At 40.6% G+C, this 20,311-nt stretch overlaps 1 protein-coding gene and 1 non-coding gene across 10 annotated transcripts in view; one reads left to right on the top strand and one right to left on the bottom strand.

Annotated features, from left to right (window-relative positions):
- Nucleotides 1-18,888, bottom strand: part of LOC105487246 (myotubularin related protein 3) — a 141,116-nt gene extending 122,228 nt beyond the window's left edge. For 4 of the 9 annotated variants that reach the window (XM_011750645.3, XM_071080372.1, XM_071080373.1 and 1 more), the window contains exon 1: nt 18,682-18,888. In XM_011750645.3, coding sequence (XP_011748947.2) covers nt 18,682-18,696 — 15 coding nt within the window. In that variant the 5' untranslated portion in view covers nt 18,697-18,888. Of the gene's footprint in view, nt 1-13,377; nt 13,500-18,681 lie in introns of all 9 variants that reach the window. The other 5 variants (XM_011750650.3, XM_011750651.3, XM_011750652.3 and 2 more) reach the window with 2 other exon arrangements.
- On the top strand, nt 3,258-3,360 carry LOC112427638 (U6 spliceosomal RNA). Its single transcript, XR_003019337.1, has one exon. It is a non-coding gene; the product is annotated as a U6 spliceosomal RNA (small nuclear RNA).
- Nucleotides 18,889-20,311: the final 1,423 nt, after the last annotated feature.

Below are 20,311 nucleotides of genomic sequence, written 5' to 3'. Positions count from 1 at the left end.
ATTACATCCAGCCTGCAATCTCTTTTCTAAGGTAAAAAGGTCTCATCTATTTCTCTTGGCCTCAGATTGCTGCAAAAAGAAAGCTCACTACACAGGAACAAAGAAGATAATTTATTAACATAGCTAATCAACCTAAGTTTTATGTCTTGTTCACATGAAACTCTGGTTATCAATATTAATACCTCCAGCCATCTTGGGGGAGAAGAGGGGAGGAGACGAGAAGAAAGAGGAATTCTGTAGTTCTAAAATTTTTCCCAAATACTTTTTACTTACAAACTTTCATAACCGACCAGGCACGGTGGCTCACGCCTGAAAACCCAGCACTTTGGGAGGCCGAGATGGGCGGATCACAAGGTCAGGAGTTCGAGATCAGCCTAGCCAATATCATGAAACCCCATCTCTACTAAAAATACAAAAAAATTAGCCGGGCGTGGTGGTGGGCACCTGTAGTCCCAGCTACTCAGGAGGCTGAGGCAGGAGATCGTGCCACTGCACTCCAGCCTGGGCGACAGAGCGAGACTCCGTCTCAAAAAAAAAAAACCAACTGTCATAACCAATTATATAACCATTCTACTACTTAGAAGAACAAAAAAGTCAATGATTCACAATTTAAAAGCTACTAAAAACATAAAACATGAAGTTATGCACTAAGGAGTTCTATATTTAAATTTACCCATTAAACAAGTATGTGTATGTGTACTTCTTTAATTTAAAAAAATTCGAATGACTTACAGTTTATACTGTAAGATTATTTACACAAACAGATTATTCTCATTCCAGAGTGGGCTTTTTTGGGGATGAAGTTTCCTAAGCAATTTATAATGCTCTGTGAAAATCACCAGCCTTTTCAGGTTCTGTAATAAAGTTTTAAAAGGTCTAGGCACCATATTTTTTTAAACCATAAAAAAAATACATGGGCACATGTGTATGTATGTATGCATGAATGCTTTTATGGCAGTTTTATCTGTAATTACCAAAAACTGGAAACAACCCAAATGAACTGGGGAATGAATACAGAAACTGTTGTACATCCATACAATGGAATGCTACTAAGCAACAGAAAGTAATTACTGATACATAAAAACATAGATGAATCTCAAAACACATTAGGTTAAATAAAAGACATCAGTCTCAAGAAGCCACATACTGAGTCAAGCAGGAGGATCCCTTGAGGCCAGGAGTTTGCAGCCAGCATAGGCAACATAACAAGACCTCCCATTTCTATTAAACAAAAATTAAAACAAAAAGGCTAAATACCACATGATTTTGTTTACATGGAATTCTCAAAAAAAGACAATACAACAGAGAAAAAACAGATCAGTGGTTGCCAGAGACTAGAGGTGAGGAAATGGGCTGACTATAGAAAGGGTCATGAGGAAATTTTTTGAGGAACTACTCTATATCTTGATCATGGTGGTTGCAAAACTAGATGTGTTTCCCAACCTCACAGAACCATACTCAAACATACCTTAATAAAAATAATTTTCAACCATATATATGATAGAATTTTATTGCTCTAATACCAAGACCAAATAGATGCTGCTTAAACCACTGAAGCAAGAACACTAAACTTTGGTCTGATCTGCCTCCAAGTCTGAAAACTCCCTTTCATTAACATTTTGCCTAAAAATTAAACAATATTCGTAAATTGGTCAAAAAATCCTTTAAGATTAAAATATATATATATACTTAAAGAAAACTACATAGTACTTATATCCTAGTCATTTTAGGAGAGAATTAAGGGAATAAAGCCCAAGTAATATATATTAACATCAATCTTTTCCAGAATCATGATGGTCAAAACAAATGAGACTCTTCTCCTAATTTTGGTTCAAAATACCAAAATTTTTACTTCAAAAACTCTCTAACAGATTATTATAAAATCTTAACATTTGCCTAAAAGTCTTTAAGTGTTTTCACACAACTAGGCAGTATAACAAAAAAAAGAGCACAGGCTTAGGCCGGACGCAGTGGCTCACAGCCGTAATCCCAGCATTTTGGGATTTGGCCAAGGCACACCACTTGAGTCCAGTGGCGAAACCCCGTCTCTATAAAATACACAAAAAAAATTAGCCGGGTGTGGTGGCACACACCTGTAGTCCCAGCTACTTAGGAGGATGAGGCAGGAGGATGACTTGAGCCTTGGAGGCAGAGGCTGCAGTGAGCCAAGATCACGCCACTCACTCCACCCTGGGTGACAGTGAGACCCTTTCTCAAAAAAAATTTTTTTTAAGCACAGGCTCAAGAACTCAACCCAGCTAGGCAAGTTATTTAACTTAATTTTGCCTCAACTGTCTCCCCAGTAAAATTGGGATAATTTTACCTACCTCTGGGAATAATCCTAGACTATTAAACGAGTTAATACATGTATTACAATAAATCACAGGGTAGTACCTGCATAGTCAACTAAGCCTCAATACTAACCTAATAATAAATGAATGATATCAATAATCACCAGCTGTGTAGTCTGTGTATACCACAATTCTGCTCTGTAAGGTAAGTGGCCTAAATTCAATGGCCTAAATAAAGACGTATTTAGTAACAGTACTCTATATTCTTATTATTTTACCTGAATTGCACCTACCTAATTCAGTTGGCAAAAGAAAGGTTAAGTATTATACCTTTTATATAAAAAAAAGTGAGGTCTAAATAAGTTAAATGACTTACCCAAAGAAACAGTAATGTGAAGGCAGAGCCAAGGCGAGGTTCTGGTATTCTGAGATTCCTTAAAACTTTGTCCTCTCCAAAATTTTTACCCCTCCATCAACTCCTTCCCTCCTAACAAAGATACAGGTATAACGCACCCCCAAAAACCTCCAATTTAATAATTTTAAAATTTCATTAAGCTATACATTCGATTTGTGCACTCTTCTGAATGTTTGTTTTATATCATAATAAACAGGTTAAATGGCTTATCATTAAGTGTATTCACATATGAAGAAAAGTAGTGGAAAAGTTACATCAAAAGCTAAAAGAAGACAAACTCAGCAGATTATGTTCTTTAAAATTTTGTGAGAGGCAAAAGTTTTTAACTGAGGTATAATATACACACAAAGAAGGGCACATTTCCTAAGTCTACTACTCAATGATTCTCATAAACTGAACACAACCACAAAATCACGACCTATATCAAGACACAGAACATTACCAGCACACCTACAATCTCCTGTCCTCACAACCAAAGATAACCATTATTCTGATTTCCATTCTCATCTGTTAGTTTTGTCCGTTTTTCAAGCTTTACAGAAATGGAGTGCTCGCTTCAGCAGCAAATATACTAAAATTGGAACAATACAGAGAAGATTAGCGTGGTCCCTGCACAAGAATGACATGCAAATTGGTGAGGCTTTCCATCTTTCTTAATTATTACAGTAGTATTATTTAATATCCAAAAAACAATGATCAATATGAAGAATGGGATGAACTAATCAATACTGTGATTGAAGACAACAGCATTATTTGTCTGGGAAACTAAAGACAAAATAACTAGAAAACTATTAAAACTGTTAAAGGAGTCAATTTGCTACTTAAGGAATAAACACATACTCTATTCACAATAAAATATACTATATACTATGGAATTAAAATTACATTTCTGGCTGGGCACAATGGCTCACGTCTATAATCCCAGCACTCTGTGAGGCCAAGGTGGGAGGATCACTGGGGCTCAGGAGTTCAAGACCAGCATGGGCAACATAGCAAAATTTCCAGAATAGGACTAACTCCATGTGTAGCATCTACATGTGGACAAGTATGAGTGTTTCTTGATTTAATAACCCAAGTGTCATCTCCATGAATGCATGTATACAACTTTGTTGGACTGAAGGCTCCTCATCTCAACCCCACTGGAGGTAAACGCTATAAATGTAAGTAATTCAAGAAAGTCTCATCCAAATTAACTCATGTAAAACAAAAACAAGAAACATTTGCCCCATCAAGGTAATGTTATAAAATGTGTAACTACTGTCTTTATCAGTGACTCACTTATAAAGTAGATCTGAACTATGGATTACTACTACTTACTTTCATTTAAAAAAAAAAAAAAAAAAAAAAAAAAACCAGTATGAGATACTTTTGTAAATTTTCTTTACCCAAAGGTTTGCTGCAGCCATAAAAAAAAAAAAAAATCATGTCCTTTGCAGCAACGTGATGCAGCTGGAGATCATCATTCTAAATTAAACAATGGGTAAACATGGACATAAACATGGGAAAAACAGATACAGGGAACTAACAGAGAGGAGAGGATGGGAAGGCATGAGGTTCAAAACTACCTACTAGGGGCTGGGTATGGTGGCTCACACCTATAATCCCAGCACTTTGGGAGGCTGAGGTGGGTGGATCGTTTGAGTCCAGGAGCTCGAGGCAACCTGGGTAACAGGGCGAAACCCAGTCTCTACAAAAAATACAAAAATTAGCAGGGCATGGTGGCACACCACTGTAGTCTCAGCTACCCAGGAGGCTGAGCTGGGAGGATGGACTGAGCCCGAGAGGTCAAAACTGCAGTGACCAGTGATCGTAACACTGCACTCCAGCCTGAGGGACAGAGACCTACCCTGTCTCAGAAAACTTAAAACTATCTAGCGGGTGCTATGCTTACTACCTGGGTGATGGGGTCAATTGTACCCCAAACTTCATGCAATATACCCATGGAACAAACCTGCACACTATTATTATTGGGAGAAAAAGAGCTAATTTAGAACAACATATGTAGCTTGACCCAATTTGAGGAAAAAGTTTACCTTTGTATATTTGTTGAAAACAACTATCAATAAAGGACTAAAATTGTGTACTATTCATTCATATGAATACTACACAGCTATTAAAATTAATGAAGTAAGGCAAGTGCAGTGGCTCACACTTATAATCTCAGCTACTCAAGAGGCTGAGGCTCGAGAATCACTTGAACCTGGGAGACGGAAGTTGCAGTGAGCCAAGATTGCGCCACTGCACTACAGCCTGGGTGACAGAGCAAGATTCTGTTTCAAAAAACAATAATAATAATACACATATATCGACATGTCATTTTTCAAATTATAGAAAGTATGTACTAAAATATCACATAAATTTGAAACACAATACTACATAAAATGTATGTAGATATTTGTAGGAAGAATATAAGTGCATGAGCTAAAAACATAAATAACTTCTGCATAAGAAAATAGGATCTAAGAGGATGACAAAACGGACTGCAAGTGTATGCATATTTTAATTTTTAAAAACAAATATAGGCCAGGCACAGTGGCTCACCCCTGTAATCCTAGCACTTTGAGGGGCCAAGATCACCCGAGGTCAGTTCAAGACCAGCCTGGCCAACATAGTGAAACCCTGTCTCTACTAAAAATACAAAAATTAGCTGGGCGTGGTGAGGAGCTTCTGTAATCCCAGCTACTCAAAAGGCGGAGGCACAAGAATCACTTGAACCTGAGAGATGGAGGGTGCAGTGAGCAGTGACTGTGCCACTGCACTCTAGCCTGGCAACAGAGCAAGACTCCAAGGAAAGGAAAGGAAAGGAAAAAGGAAAGGAAAAGAAAGGAAGGAAGGAAGGAAGGAAGGAAGGAAGAAAGGAAGGAAGGGAGGGAGGGAGGGAAAGAAAGAAAGAAAAAGAAAGAAAGGAAGGAAGGGAGGGAGGGAGGGAGGGAGAAAGAAAGAGAGAGAAAGGAAGGAAGGAAGGAAGGAAGGAAGGAAGGAAGGAAGGAAGGAAGGAAGGAAGAGAAACCTACTGAATTAATACATGGTGTTTGTTAAATTATTCTCCATATTTTTCTAAATTTTTTAAATATTTAAATTTTACTTTAATAAGCCAAGGTTGTGGAATTCAGAGACAGACAGGCTTCGTAGATTCTATATGGGATTTGTGTGTGTGTGTGTGTGTGTGTCAAGCCTGTTATTCTGTACCATAAAATTTCTAACTCAAAAAAAAATTATATTATTAGGTTGGTGCAAACGTAATTGCAGTTTTTGCACTGTTGAAATTTGCCATTTGGTACTGGAATACACTCTTAAATAAATGTGGTTATGTTATACACCATTTGAATGCACATTTCGTGCCTTTTCTTGCTAATAACGTATTTTTTGCTTTTTTTTTTTTAGACTACAGAAATTATGTCAGACAAAAAGCAAATTCAAGTGATTTTCTTGAGTTTAAAATGGGTCATAAAGCAGTGGAGACAACTCACAACATCAACTACACATTTGGCCCAGAAACTGTGCACTGGTGGTTCAAGAAGTGTTGCAAAGGAGATGAGAGCCTTGAGATGAGCAGTGTTGTGGCCGGCCAGAAGTTGGCAAAGACCAGTTGAGAGCAATCATCAAAGCTGATCCTCTTACAACTACATGAGAAATTGCCAAAGAACCCAATGTTGACCTTCTACGCTTGTTTGGCAATTGAATCCAATTGGAAAGGTGAAAAAGTTTTTTTGTTTGTTTTTTGTTTTTTTTTGAGATGAAGTCTTACTCTGTCGCCTAGGCTGGAGTGCAGTGGTGCAATCTGGGCTCACTGCAACCTCTACTTCCTGGGTTCAAGTGATTTTCCTGCCTCAGCCTCCCTAGTCGCTGGGATTACAGGCGCTCGCCACCATGCCCAACTAATTTTTGTATTTTTAGTAGAGATGGGGTTTCACCACGTTTTCCAGGCTGGTCTTGAACTCCCGGCCTCAAGTGATCTGCCCACCTCGGCCTCCCAAATTGCTGGGGTTATAGGCATGAGCTACCACGCCCGGCCAAAAGGTGAAAAAGATTGATAAGTGGGTGCCTCATGAGCTGACCAAAAATTTTAAAAATCGTCATTTTGAAATGTTGTCTTCTCTTAGTCTATGCAACAACGACGAACCATTTCTTGGTTGGATTGTGCAACAAAAAGTGGATTTTATACGACAACAGTGATGACCAGCTAAGTGGCTGGACTGAGAAGATGCTCCAAAGCACTTCCCAAAGCCGAACTTGCACCAAATAGACGTCATGGTCACTGTTTGGTGGTCTGCTCCTGGTCTGATCCACTATAGCTTTCTGAATCCCGGTAAAACCAACACATCTGAGAAGTACGCTCAGCAAATTGATGAGATGCACCAAGAACTTCAATGCCTGCAGCCAACACTGGTCCACAGAAAGGGTTCAATTCTTCTCCCCGACAACACGCTGCACAACCAACATTTCAAAAGTTGAATGGGTTACCAAGTTTTGCCTCATCCACTATATTCAACTGACCACTTGCCAACCGACTACCATTTTTCCAAGCATCTAGAAAATTTTTTGCAGGGAAAATGCTTCCACAACCAGCAGGATACAGAAAATGCTTTCCAAAAGTTCATCAAATCCCAAAGCACGGATTTTTACACTACAAGAATAAACAAACTTGTTTCTCATCGGCAAAAATGTGTTGATTGTAATGGTTCCTATTTTGATAAATAAAGATCTGTTTGGGCCTAGTTATAATGATTTAAAATTCACAATCCAAAATCACGATTGATTTTACACCAACCTAACAGTACCTACATTTATTATCTCAACTGCTCTTCAACTTTTTTTTTTTTTTTTTTTTTTTGAGACAGAGTCTCCCTCTGTCACTCAGGCTGGAGTGCAGTGGCACTACCTCGGCTCACTGCAACCTCCAACTCCCAGGTTCAAGTGATTCTCCTGCCTCAGTCTCCTGAGTAGCTGGGATTACAGATGCCCACCACAACACCCTGTTAATTTTTTTATTTTTAGTAGAGATGGGGTTTCGCCATGTTGGCCAGGCTGGTCTCAAACTCCTGACCTCATCTGCCCACCTTGGCCTCCCAAAGTGCTGGGATTATAGGCACGAGCCACCGTGTCCAGCCTAATCTTACTCTTTAAAGGCAGATAATAACAAATGTCTTAACCCAGAAATCTAACCTTTTTGAATGATGTTCTCCATTCACAGAAGCATTTAAAACACTACAAGTGTGCAGTAAACTAACAGCAAAAGCCAACAAGCTCTAATCACTTAAACTCTAGAGGATATATGACACAGCTCTTCCTAAAATATCACCAGATGACTATATAAACCTAGAACGGCTCAACTCCCAGCTGTATATTAACACCAAAACTCCAATAAGTCTATACTGTCATAATAAAAATCATTTGCCTAAATATCTTCCAACTCATATCAGATGTATTAATATACACCACATCCCATCTGAATTGCTACAACTCCACTTGATATTTAAAACACACCACCACACACACACACACACACACACACACACACACACGGATACAGAACCCGGCAGTTTGGGCTGAGTTCTGTGTTTACAGAGTTCATAGAAACTGATTTTTCTTAAAGTGTCTTTCATAATTCTCAATCAGCTTATTAAGAAGAAAGAAACTAGATGGCTCAGTCCTCTTGTGTTTAATTGTGATCAAATCCCAGAATGTCTTTAGTCATAGTGGAGTTCACAATGATAAAGTTCAAATCAGTTTACCTGCCCCATTCCTCCCATACTACTTCCTACAACTGCCACTCCTCTTAGGAACTGGAGCCAGTTAACCACCCACTTTCTCAATGGTGACTGTGACATAAACCTTCACAAAACATCCAATGAAAAATAAAGACTTTAAAATAGCAGTTTTTGGCTGAGCGTGGTGGCTCACACCTGCAGTCCCAACACTTTGGAAGGCCAAGACAGGCGGATCACCTGAGGTCAGGAATTCACGACCAGCCTGGCCAACATGGCAAAATCCCACCTCTACTAAAAAATACAAAAAAATCAGCTGGCTGTGCTGGCTTGTGCCTGCAGTCTCAGCTACTCGGGAGGCTGAGACACGAGAATCGCTTGAACCCAGGAGGCGGAGGTTGCAGTGAACTGAGATCACGCCACTGCACTTCAGCCTGGGTGACAGAATGAGACTCCGCCTTAAAAAATAAAAAATAAAATAAAACAGCAGTTTTTCCTACTTATAAAAGTAATACATGCTCATTGTAGAAAAATGGGAAACTCTAAAAGAATAAGAAGCAAAAAAGCCACATTATCCCACCAAGACAGAAATTAATCACTACTAATATTTCCATTCATGGCCATCCAGGGTATCTTCTGTATATAAAAGTGTCTTAGTTCATTTACCAAACAGGATTTTAAGTACTGCAGAACAAGGGGGACGTAACATACTAGTTCTTTGGAAGACCAATTTTCTTTGGTGTAAAGAAGTTACACTTACAGTTGAGTAAGTCAACCATATGTACAGGAAACTGGAGAGAATGACAAAGGTGAGGGGAATCATACCTGCTCTTTTTCATTCACTCACAGCAAACCATGGAGTCCATGTTTTGGGAACCATTATGTATGCAACGGCCAACTAATGAGTATGTTTCCTTCATAAATAGCAGCCTACTAAATAAACAAATACATACATACATACAAATATACAGTCTTGCCACAGAAGTTACACACACAGTGAAAGGAATGACATTAAGAGTATTTTTTTGTCACCATGAAAGTATCTTAAGAGAAAGTAAAGGGATATGTGAAACATTGATCTAAAATTCATGACCTCTTCCACAAAAATATTTTCTGTGCACGTAAGATGAAGGAACAATCTCACTATGGAAAACTTAACTGCTGGTTTTACAATACTATAACTTACTTACATGTGTAAATATGCAGGAGTTTAAACAGTTAGTCCACAAATATTGATAGCTTACTCTGTACCAGGCAATGTATTAACTGCTAAGAAGTAAAGGAGAGAACAGCCACCAATCCCTATTTCTGCACAACTTTCAGTCTACCTCTTGAAATATGATGTCGAACACTAAGCATGTGGCCTCCAGCAAGTCCCAACAGTCCTGATTAAATGATGATCTCAAATCCTTATGATGATCTAAGAAGACATATGTAAAAGTAGCTTATCAATCATGTTACCTAAAGTAAAAAGAGATGTGTAGCCTTTTGTGCAAAGCACTGCATATAGCAATCATCTTCCATATAAATTATCTCATTTCTTTTAACTGGCAAAAAAATAATCACTCAAGTTGCTTAATACAATCTCTTTTCACAGTCTCTAAGATTTTAATATTATCTTTCTCTGCCAATGACCCATATGAAATAACTGAAATTAATTTCCCTACTGTTTTCTAATACAAAAAGCCTTATTTCCTGATTTCACAACTTATGGGGGCTGGGGGACAGGCAGCCACAGATGAAAAGCAACTTATTCTAACTCAAGAAAAAAATTATCTTTTAATCTAAGAATCATCATGGAAAGTTTTTTATAGGCTCGGGCTAATCCAAATAGAGTTAGTGACAGGTTAATTGTGGTACTTTGAAAGCAAAGGAGAGCAAGTAGCAATTATTCATGCCTTCACTCAGTCTCTAGGACCTAACCTCTTATAAAACAGGGAGATATATATTATAGCCAAACTGCTTTCCAAAAAACATAATTTTTTAAAATATGTTCTACACAATATTAATTCTTCATATCTAAAAGAGATAGATTACTTACATTGCTTCTTATCCTACTATTTGTCCTTTCCAAATTCAGCCACCTCAACAATGCAAAAAGTATCGAACTGATGCTTTAAATGTATTTTTGCCCTTATTGCAGATATGACTCTCAAGAGCATGAGACTTTTTTTTCTTTTTTTTTTTTGAGACAGAGTCTCACTCTGTCACCCAGGCTGAAGTGCAGTGGCGCAATCTCGGCTCAATGCAACCTCCGCCTCCCAGGTTCAAGAGATTATCCTGCCTCAGCCTCCCAAGTAGCTGGAACTACAGGCACGTGCCACCACGCCCGGCTAATTTTTTGTATTTTTAGTAGAGACGGGTTTCACCGTGTTAGCCAGGATGGTCCGATCTCCTGACCTCATGATCTGCCCGCCTCGGCCTCCCAAAGTGCTGGGATTATAGGCATGAGCTACCATGCCCGGCCTAGCATAGGACATTTTAAAGGCATTCAAGATCCAACTAAACTGGACCAACTGCAAAACTAGTGAAATACCCAAAAACAAGCATCTGTAAATGCCCAATATTAAACCTTAAGAGTCTAAAGCAGTAGTACACAAAGCAAATATAACATATCTCCAGGAGACTGGGCACGGTGGCTCACACTTGTAATCCCAGCATTTTGGGAGGCCAAGGCAGGCAGAGTTCCAGACCAGCCTGGCCAACTTGGCAAAATCCCATCTCTATTAAAAAATACAAAAATTAGCCAGGCATGGTGGCACACACCTGTAATCCCAACTACTCAAGTGGCTGAGGCACAAGAATCACTTCACCCCAGCAGACAGAGGTTGCAGTGAGCCAAGGTCGCACTACTGCACACCAGCCTGGGTAACGGAGAAAGACTCTTGTCTCAAAAAAATATATATATATTATATATTATATATACACATACATATTACATGTTACATATTCACCTATGTATTATATATACATATATATTATATATACATATATTATATATGCATATATATTATACATATATTTTATACACATATATATTACATACACATATATTAATATATACACATATATATTATATATACACACTCACACACATACACACACCTCCAGGAGTAACCAAGACGCCCCAGGGTAAAAAAGGAAAATATCTGAACTTTATTTTTAATTATCAACCTTGTTAATTTTTTGTTTGTATTTTATAAAGTCCACAATAATCAGTTACTATACATATATTATTTGTAAATTAAATATCTAAGGATTAAGAATTGATGCTTAATTTTTCTTCTCTTTTCTCAAAGCAACAACATGAAGTCGTATCATTTTTTTTTTTTTTCTGACTTCATTCTTCCCATCCCATCATTTTTTTTTTAAAGAGACAGGGTCTCACTATGTTGCCCAGGCTGGAATACAGTGGCTATATTCATAAGCACAATCACAGTGAACTTTAGCCTTGAACTCCTTGCCTCAAACATTCTCCGGCCTCAGCCAACTAAGTAGCTGGGACCACAGGACCATGTACCACACCTGCTTAATGCTCAAAATTTTTTAGTGATGGGGTAAGCAACCAAAAAGTTTGAAGACCACTGGTCTACACCACTCCCTTGCACAGTGAACTTTCATTTTTATCAGCTCTCTCCCAAAAGTTAAGCTATGGAAGGAAGTCCTGATGCTGAAAAAGAAACAGAAGAAACGCTGTTTCAAACTACTTTAAACTCCCAACAACAAGCTAAAGATGACAAATCACTAGCAAGAATATATGAAATTGAATACTAATATGCTGTTGATGGGAATTTCGTATAGACATCCTATCTAAAGGGCATCTTGAGTATATCCAAATTTAAAACACACATACCCTTTAACCTAATAACCCCACTTTTTTTTTTTTTTTTTTTTTTGAGACTGAGTCTCACTCTGTCACCCAGGCTGGAGTGCAGTAGCTTAATCTCAGCTCACTGAAACCTCCGCCTCCTGGGTTCAAGTGATTCTCTGTGCCTCAGCCTTCCAAGTAGCTAGAATTAAAGATGCCTGCCGCCACACCCAACTAATTTTTGTATTTTTAGTTGAGACGGGGTTTCACCATGTTGGCCGGCCTGGTCTTGAACTGCTGACCTCAGGTGATCCACCCGCTCTGGCCTCCCAAAATGCTGGAATTACATGCATGAGCCACCACACCTGGCTAATAAACCCACTTTTAAGAATTTATCCTGGCCCAGGCGCAGTGGCTCAGGCCTGTAATCCCAGCACTTTGGGAGGCAGAGGCGGGCAGATCATGAGGTCAGGAGATCGAGACCATCCTGGCCAACATGGTGAAACCCTATCTCTACTAAAAATACAAAAAATTAGCCAGGCGTGGTGGCGCGTGCCTGTATGCCCAGCTTCTCAGGAGGCTAAGGCAGGAAAATCACTTGAACCTGGGAGGCAGAGACTGCAGTGGGCCAAGATCACACCACTCCACTCCAGCCTGGGCAACAGAGTGAGACTCTGTCTCAAAAAAAAAAAAAAAAAAAGAATTTATCCCAAGGAAATGATAGGACAATTCAATGTCCAAACAAGTTCATCACAGTATTGTTTTAAGAGAAAAACTGACAATATCCATTAACAACACAGAACTGCTATAAACTATGACACATCCATATTATAAAAACTACATGTTCATTAAGGGAATATCAATTTTACATGGAAAGTTGTTCTTTAATTATTTCAATAGGTATGTATAACAAAAAAAAATAAAAATACCAAACATTACATCCAGATGGGATTACAGGTCATCTCTACTTTTTTTTAAAAAACACTAAAACTGTTCTGGGCCAGGCACAGTGGCTCACGCCTGTAATCCCACCACTTTGGGAGGCCAAGGCAGGCCGATCACCTGAGGTCAGAAGTTGGAAATCAGCCTGGCCAACATGGTGAAACCCTGTCTCTACTAAAAATACAAAAATTAGCCAGGCGTGGTGGCGGGTACCTGTAATCCCAGCTACTCGGGAGGCAGAGGCAGCAGAATTGCTGGAACCCAGGAGGCTGAGGTTACAGTGAGCTGAGATCATGTCACTGCATTCCAGCCTGGGTGACAGAGCGAGACTTCGTCTAAAAAAAAAAAAAAAGTTCTGTAGCTTTCATAACAGAAATAATTTCATTTTGAAATTTAAATGATATTAAGTTAAAACTCCAAATTATTGTCCTATATCACTTCCAAAACTCTTTTATAAACACTCTGTCTTCCCATGTCATTTGTAGAATCAGTCTAAACAATTAAATATTTGGTTTATCTCATAGAAAAATGATAGGCATAGAATAAATAACAACCCTATTTCAAGTTAACCATCTTGTCTTTATACCAATTCTTGCCAGTTATGTCATGATTTATCAATACACTTCTAATTTCTTTATATTTTGCCAGAGTATAAATTTATGAATAATTCTGAAAACTAAATAAATTTCTATTTCTCTTCCGCAACTAAGTTACAAAAGTATTAACGACTTGGGGAGGCTGAGGCAGGGAGTATCGCTTGAACCCAGGAGGCGGAAGTTACAGTGAGCCGAGACTGCGCCATTGCACTCCAGCCTGGGCAACAGAGTGAGACTCTGTCTCAAAAAAAAAAAAAAAAAGAAAAAAAAAAAAGTCTTAACTACTAAAGAAATTAGATTTAGACCCCAGATAAGTGAAATCAGAAAAGCTTGCTACCATCTGTCATACCAGAATCATTCTGAGTATCTGTAGTTATCAGCATCAAGACAATACCTCTGTGTCTATATTTACTTTTACTTTATGCAACGTACTGATACATTCTCCTTCTGAAAATGCTTTAAATAAGTACACTGATTTCATTACCCTATGATACTGCCACCTGCTACTTAAAAACACAGCCTTAAAACTTTACACAGAATGTACTAAACTCCTTGCTCCTACCACCTTCTACTACTGCTCCAACATAAGAAAATAGGTGAAAGTCAGCCAAGTCTATTCCAAGTACAGACCTTGGCATAAATGTGAGACACCCCAGGCTCCTCTGAAGTCCCAGTAACATTGTGACTATTCCGACTGGCAGACAGGATACATGTGCTGAAAGGTTTCTCCAGCCAGAGTACAGAAGCAGAAACCTTTTCTGTTGCCATATCAGTGATATTGGTAAATTCTGAACTTGACAATACGGACTAGGTTTACCACTGCTCCACAAGCCAATTCTGCCAAGGCATAAAATAGGATTCTAATACAATATGATTCTAATACCAGCCCCTTACATTTTTAGAATACTTTTCATATACGCTATTCTGTTTGATCCTCCCCAGTAGTCTGTTAGAAAAGTAGAGAAGTTGCTCTTCTTCCTTTCACTAATGAGGGAATTGGAGCTCAGAGGGGTTATGTAGCTTGCCAGAAACAACACGGCTAATGAAGAATAACAACCCAGGCTTGAACCCAAGATTTACTATCTACCCACTTTCACGCTACAATTTTCATTTTTAATATCTGATACAAATATGAACTTAAAAGGTATATTGTTTCTAGATACAAAAGCAATGATGAAAGCATATCAGTATTGATATCACAAAATTAAGATTTAAAATAGCAATGACAAGTTAATAACTTTGGTAGTCTCTAAAGTTACTGGGAGTCCTAGTTCAACCCAGTATGAATCTGATACCATCTTATATCTTAAATCAATGTTACACTGATTATAAATTTATGTATATATTCTCCATAGAAAATTACAGAATTGGGTGGTAAGAAACAGCTAGCTATATAAATTGCACAAACTCCCCCCAAACCATTCTCAAGTCTTGTGACTTCACACTAACTTATGAAGTTCCCAATGTAAAACCCGATTTGATTTCAACACTAAGCAAATTACAACAGCATAAGCATGTTCTTTCTACATAACACTTGCAACATACATTCAATTTCCAAAGCACTTTTGGACAATGTCTAAAATCCATAAGCTAAAAGCAGAACCCAACACAGAATCTTGTTTCTTTTAAATAAGAAAGGTTCGTCTACCTATATGAGATGAATACCAAATAACATAATTAGAAATTATTAAAAATTTGCAGAATCAGGTTACAGAAACTACTTGAGGTCAAAGACTATAGGCCCTTAATCGTATAGATGGGAAAACTGATGCCCAGAGAAGTTAAGTGACATTCCCAACAGCAATAAATGACACAGATGGAATCAGAATATATGTCTGTCAGTCCAGAAGTTCCCATTATTCTATACTACCTCTGCATTTACTGTGCTCTTAAAAAAGTCACTAATATCTAAAACACTTAAGACCCACTAAGACTCAAAAACTAGGGGACACAATAATGTTCACAACAGTCTTTAGAAAACAATTTCTTAAAGGAATCTCAAAAATTCCAAACAACAAGCACTGAAAGCTGGCTCTTTATTTTCATTTTCTTTCCTATCCAGAGCCCTACTTGATCAAAAACTGACTCTTTAATCCATTGCAAAATATTAAGTAGCTTTTAATAACACTGCTATAAACCACCATAACTGTTGTATCAATACTATTCACTTACTAAAAAAAATATCTGAGGGCGCAGAATATGCTGATAACTGCACTGAGTACTGGGGACACCAGGGAACAAAACAGACAAGGCCTCTGGCTCTTCTAATGGACAGCTGGGTGCAACTCTAAAAATACTACTCTATGATTTGACAGGATATTTACCAAAGTCCTTCACTACTCTACACAACTATAACATTTTCTTCCACCTCTTCCAAACTTGTAAGAACCTTCACCACACTCCCCTCTAAAACATGAATACTTCCTTTGGTAACAGCATTCCACTTTACTGAAGAAGGTGTGAATGTGTTAACTAGAACTATAGCAGATTTTTAAACTGACTTTACCACTCCTCATGGCCTGCGGCAAATTTCAAGAAGTTTTCACAATCCATAGTAACCCTTCCTGGTTCACAACCCTGGTCTCAAATGGCTGCTAACACACCCATCCTACCCTCCACTAGAAATCTGAGTCAGACGGTTTAGGAGCAACCATGATGGTGGGAAGCATCTTCAGGGGACCCCTTTATGAGCCAGAAGCTGACTTACTTCCTCTCCTTCCCTGTTTATTTCTTCTGAATTCTTCAATATATCTTTGGGTACAGTATATCTCCAATTAATCAGCATCTAATTTTACCAAATGTGTTCCTAATAACCTGTGCACAAATTAACTTTTGCCAACAAATCTGTTTCCCCGACATAAATCCATTATATTTTAAGAGATGCTCAATTTGCATCTCTTTTTTTCATGCTTCCCTTCTTCTCCACCTCTTAAATTATTAAAGATCTATAAACAAAAGTACTCTGAGAAGTCGTAATTAATGGGAGGTCTTTGGAATACCCAACCTAAAGCAAAAGTTCACATGCCTTACTGACCAGAATCATTCACGGAGTTTTATAAGGATAGATTCCCAGGCTCTATCCTCAGAGATTTTTAATTCACCAGGTCCTGCATGAGTTCGAGGAATTTAGGTAGTCCATAATATTTCTAATGACCAGCCTTAAACTAGACAACCACTGAAGAACCTGGCCTATGAGCTGAGAAACTCAGGTTCTTTTATGGCTGGCCATTAATGACAAGCGGGGCTGTACCACTGTGCTGGTCACTTGAAGTTCTCTGAGTCACCTGAAAATGAGGGAGTAATTGGAGCCAACAGAGGTCTTCATAGGCAGCCAATCTAAAATTCTAGAATCCTCCAAATTTAATATCACATACTATACTGAGTTTACTCAAAACAGTGTCATTCTGGCTCGGGGCAGTGGCTCACACCTTTAATTCCAACACTTTGGAAGGTGAAGGCAAGCGAATCACTTGAGGTCAGGAGTTCCAGACCAGGCTGGCCAACATGGTGAAATCCCCATCTCTACCAAAAATACAAAAATTAACCAGCCGTGGTGGCACAAACTTGTAATCCCAGCTACTTGGGAGGCTGAGGTGGGAGGATTGCTAGAACCCGGGAGGCGAAGGTTGCAGTGAGCAGAGATCGCACTACTGCACTCCGGCCTGGGCGGGAGAGCCAAGATTCCGTCTTAAAAAAAAAAAAAAGAAAGAAAGAAAGAAAGAAAAAAAGGTGTCATTCTGTAAACTCTTCTAGCCTACCCAAGTCATGGGCCCTATAAAGGGAAGACTTTCTGCATGCCATCAATGTCTCCTGTCCTACTGAACAGCCCTGAATCTGAAAGGGGAAGGTCTCCACCACCTCTCCATGGACAAATCACAAACATTTGACATTTAAAAAAAAAAAAATCATCTCCTGTAATTCAACCCAGGCCTCTCATGGCATTACCATTCACATATGAGAAAGCTGAACCTCAACCAGAAAAGTACATGGTTTTGGGGTTTTGTTTTGTTTGTCTAGGTTGTGGAAAAGTAGATGTCAGAAAACAAAGTGGATGTCAAGATACTATAACAGTAAGAATTTAGGCCTGGGTCTGGAAAGGACATTTGAACATCAATATGTAATAGTAATCCATGTCCAAAACTCACAAGTGAGATTATCAAACTCCAGGGGAGTCTATTAATGTGGCCATAAAATCTACCCCATAATTTTGACATAAGTTTTCCAGCCCAAAATACAACCGACAATATCATCTTACGGGTCCGGAAATGCCATACATAAAGCAAAATTTCTACCGGAGAAATAACACTGTAATCATTTGCGGAGCAGTCTGACCAGTGTTCCCTGAGTTAGGCCAACCGCCCCCAACCATCCTTCCCTCCTAAGTACTACCAGGTCAGGAGGATGCCCTGTTGCATGATCAGGCGGTCACTCCCTTCCACAAGGCCCAGGCCCGTACAGTTCGCCCCGGGGCTCCCGTGGCCCCCGACCTCCAGTATCCGGCAACGATGGACCGCCACAGACCCGGCAGGGGGCGAAGGGCGCACATCCACCTCCCAGGAGTCCGTGGGAATAACCCCGGGCGCTCCGAGGCTACGTCCCACACCCAGAGCCGCACGGGCCCATCCCCGCCAGGTCTGGGAAGGCAGCCCGAGCCCAGGACCCCGCCTCCCCCGCACCTAGGGTCCGGGCCGAGCTCGGCCGCTGAGCTCCCATTCCCACTCCCACACCCAGCGCCTCCCCCTGGCGGCGACGGCCGCTGGGGACGCCCCTCCCCGGGCCCCGCACGCAGTCCCCAGCCCTCCCAGGGCGCTGCCTCCTCAGAGGGTGACAGCCGCCTGGCCGGGGCCGGGGCCGAGGCCGGCCCCTCCTCCAGCTCTTCCTCACCCCCCGAGGAGACGGAGGACGGGGATGGGGTTCTTACCGGGCAGCAGGACATGGCGAGGCCCGCCACGGCACAGTCTCCTCCTCCGCCACCCCACCAGGCTGCCTGCCAGGGCCGGCGCGGGGTAGCGCCTGAGCCGCTGGGACGTCTAGTCCTGCTGCTACTACTCCGCCGCCGCCGCCGCCTTCTCACAACCACAACAACATGGCGGCAGCGGCCACACAGAGCGCGCTCCCGACGCCGAGCCGGGCGACGACCGGGGACGCGCGCGCACGCTCGGGCGCTGAGCCCGGTGTCCGGGAAAGGGGGCGGATCTCCGCCGGTTGGACGGGGGCGGGGCCTGGACAGGTGGTCACGCCCCAGGAGATGGGCGAGGCTGCAGCCCAGACTAATACCCGCGGCTGGGGAGAGGCTCGCGAAAAAGCCCAGCGGAGGAAGAATGGCTCGACAGATGGGAAATGGGTGGAGAAAAAGAGATGACAAAAAAAATCTGGAAGAAAACCAAAGGTGGTCCTACAGATTTTTAGGAGGCGTCTTTTCCAAGCTCTGTAACCCTGGGCAAGACATGGCTCACTCTACTTACCAGAAAAATAGAACAATAGTGGTATCTTCCACCTGCAATTGTGGGCAGGATAAAATCAGTTTAATATAATGCAAGTAAATATAGTGTTTTAGAAGTTGTATTCAGAATACAATTTCCTTTTTTTTTTTTTTTTTTTTTTGAAGCAGAGTCTGGCTCTGTCTCCCAGTGGCATCTCTGCTCACTGCAACCTCTGTCTCCCGGGCTCAAGCGATCCTCCCACCTCAGCCTCCTGAGTAGCTGGGACTACAGACTGACATCATGCCCGGCTAATTTTTGTATTTTTTGTAGAGACGAGGTTTCTACCATTTTGTCCAGACTGGTCTCAAACTCCTGGGCTCAAGCAATCCACCTACCTCAGCCTCCCAAAGCGCTGGGATTACAGGCATGAACCACCGCACCCTGTCCAGAATACAATTTCAAACTGATTCAACTTCAGCTCCTAATCAAAAGCTCAGCGGGAAGAAGTAAGTTTTCAAACAAAATAAAAAACAACCCCCCCCAAAAAAATTGTAACCTACCCACACTAGCCTGCAGAATTCCACAAACCAGGATTGCATACCGTAGGCCCTAACAGATTCACCTCCCCTGAGTTGCCTTTTAACATTCTACCCTTGACTTTTCTGTAAACTGTCTGGGAAGACTAGTCAAATGAAATCTATTCCTGCGTCTGTTGTAAACTTTTTCCACAGCACTTTCTGAAATCTATTTTCAATGTTCATTGTCTTTTTACTCCACTAGAATGTAAAAGCTACTTGAAGACAAGGATCTTGTCGTGTTCGTCACTGTTTCCCCAGCACCTAGAACTGTGCAGTGTAAGTAGTAGGCAGTCCAATTTCTTGATTAACTAACAGCTGACTGGGTGCGGGGGCTCACGCCTGTAATCCCAGCACTTTGGGAGGCCGAGGTGGGTGGATCACCTGAGCTCAGGTGTTCGATACCAGCCTGGGCAACATGGTAAAACCCTGGATCTACTAAAAATACAAAAGTTAGCCGGGCATGGTGGCAGGCGCCTGTAATCCCAGCTACTTGGGAGGCTGAGGCAGGAGAATAACTTGAACCCAGGAGGCGGAGGTTGCGGTGAGTCCA

The sequence above is a fragment of the Macaca nemestrina genome, chromosome 15, assembly GCF_043159975.1.
Source record: "Macaca nemestrina isolate mMacNem1 chromosome 15, mMacNem.hap1, whole genome shotgun sequence".
In the NCBI taxonomy this organism is placed as follows: Eukaryota; Metazoa; Chordata; class Mammalia; order Primates; family Cercopithecidae; genus Macaca; species Macaca nemestrina.
The sequence above is the reverse complement of the archived record's forward strand: the minus strand, read 5'-3'. Positions and strand labels throughout refer to the sequence as shown.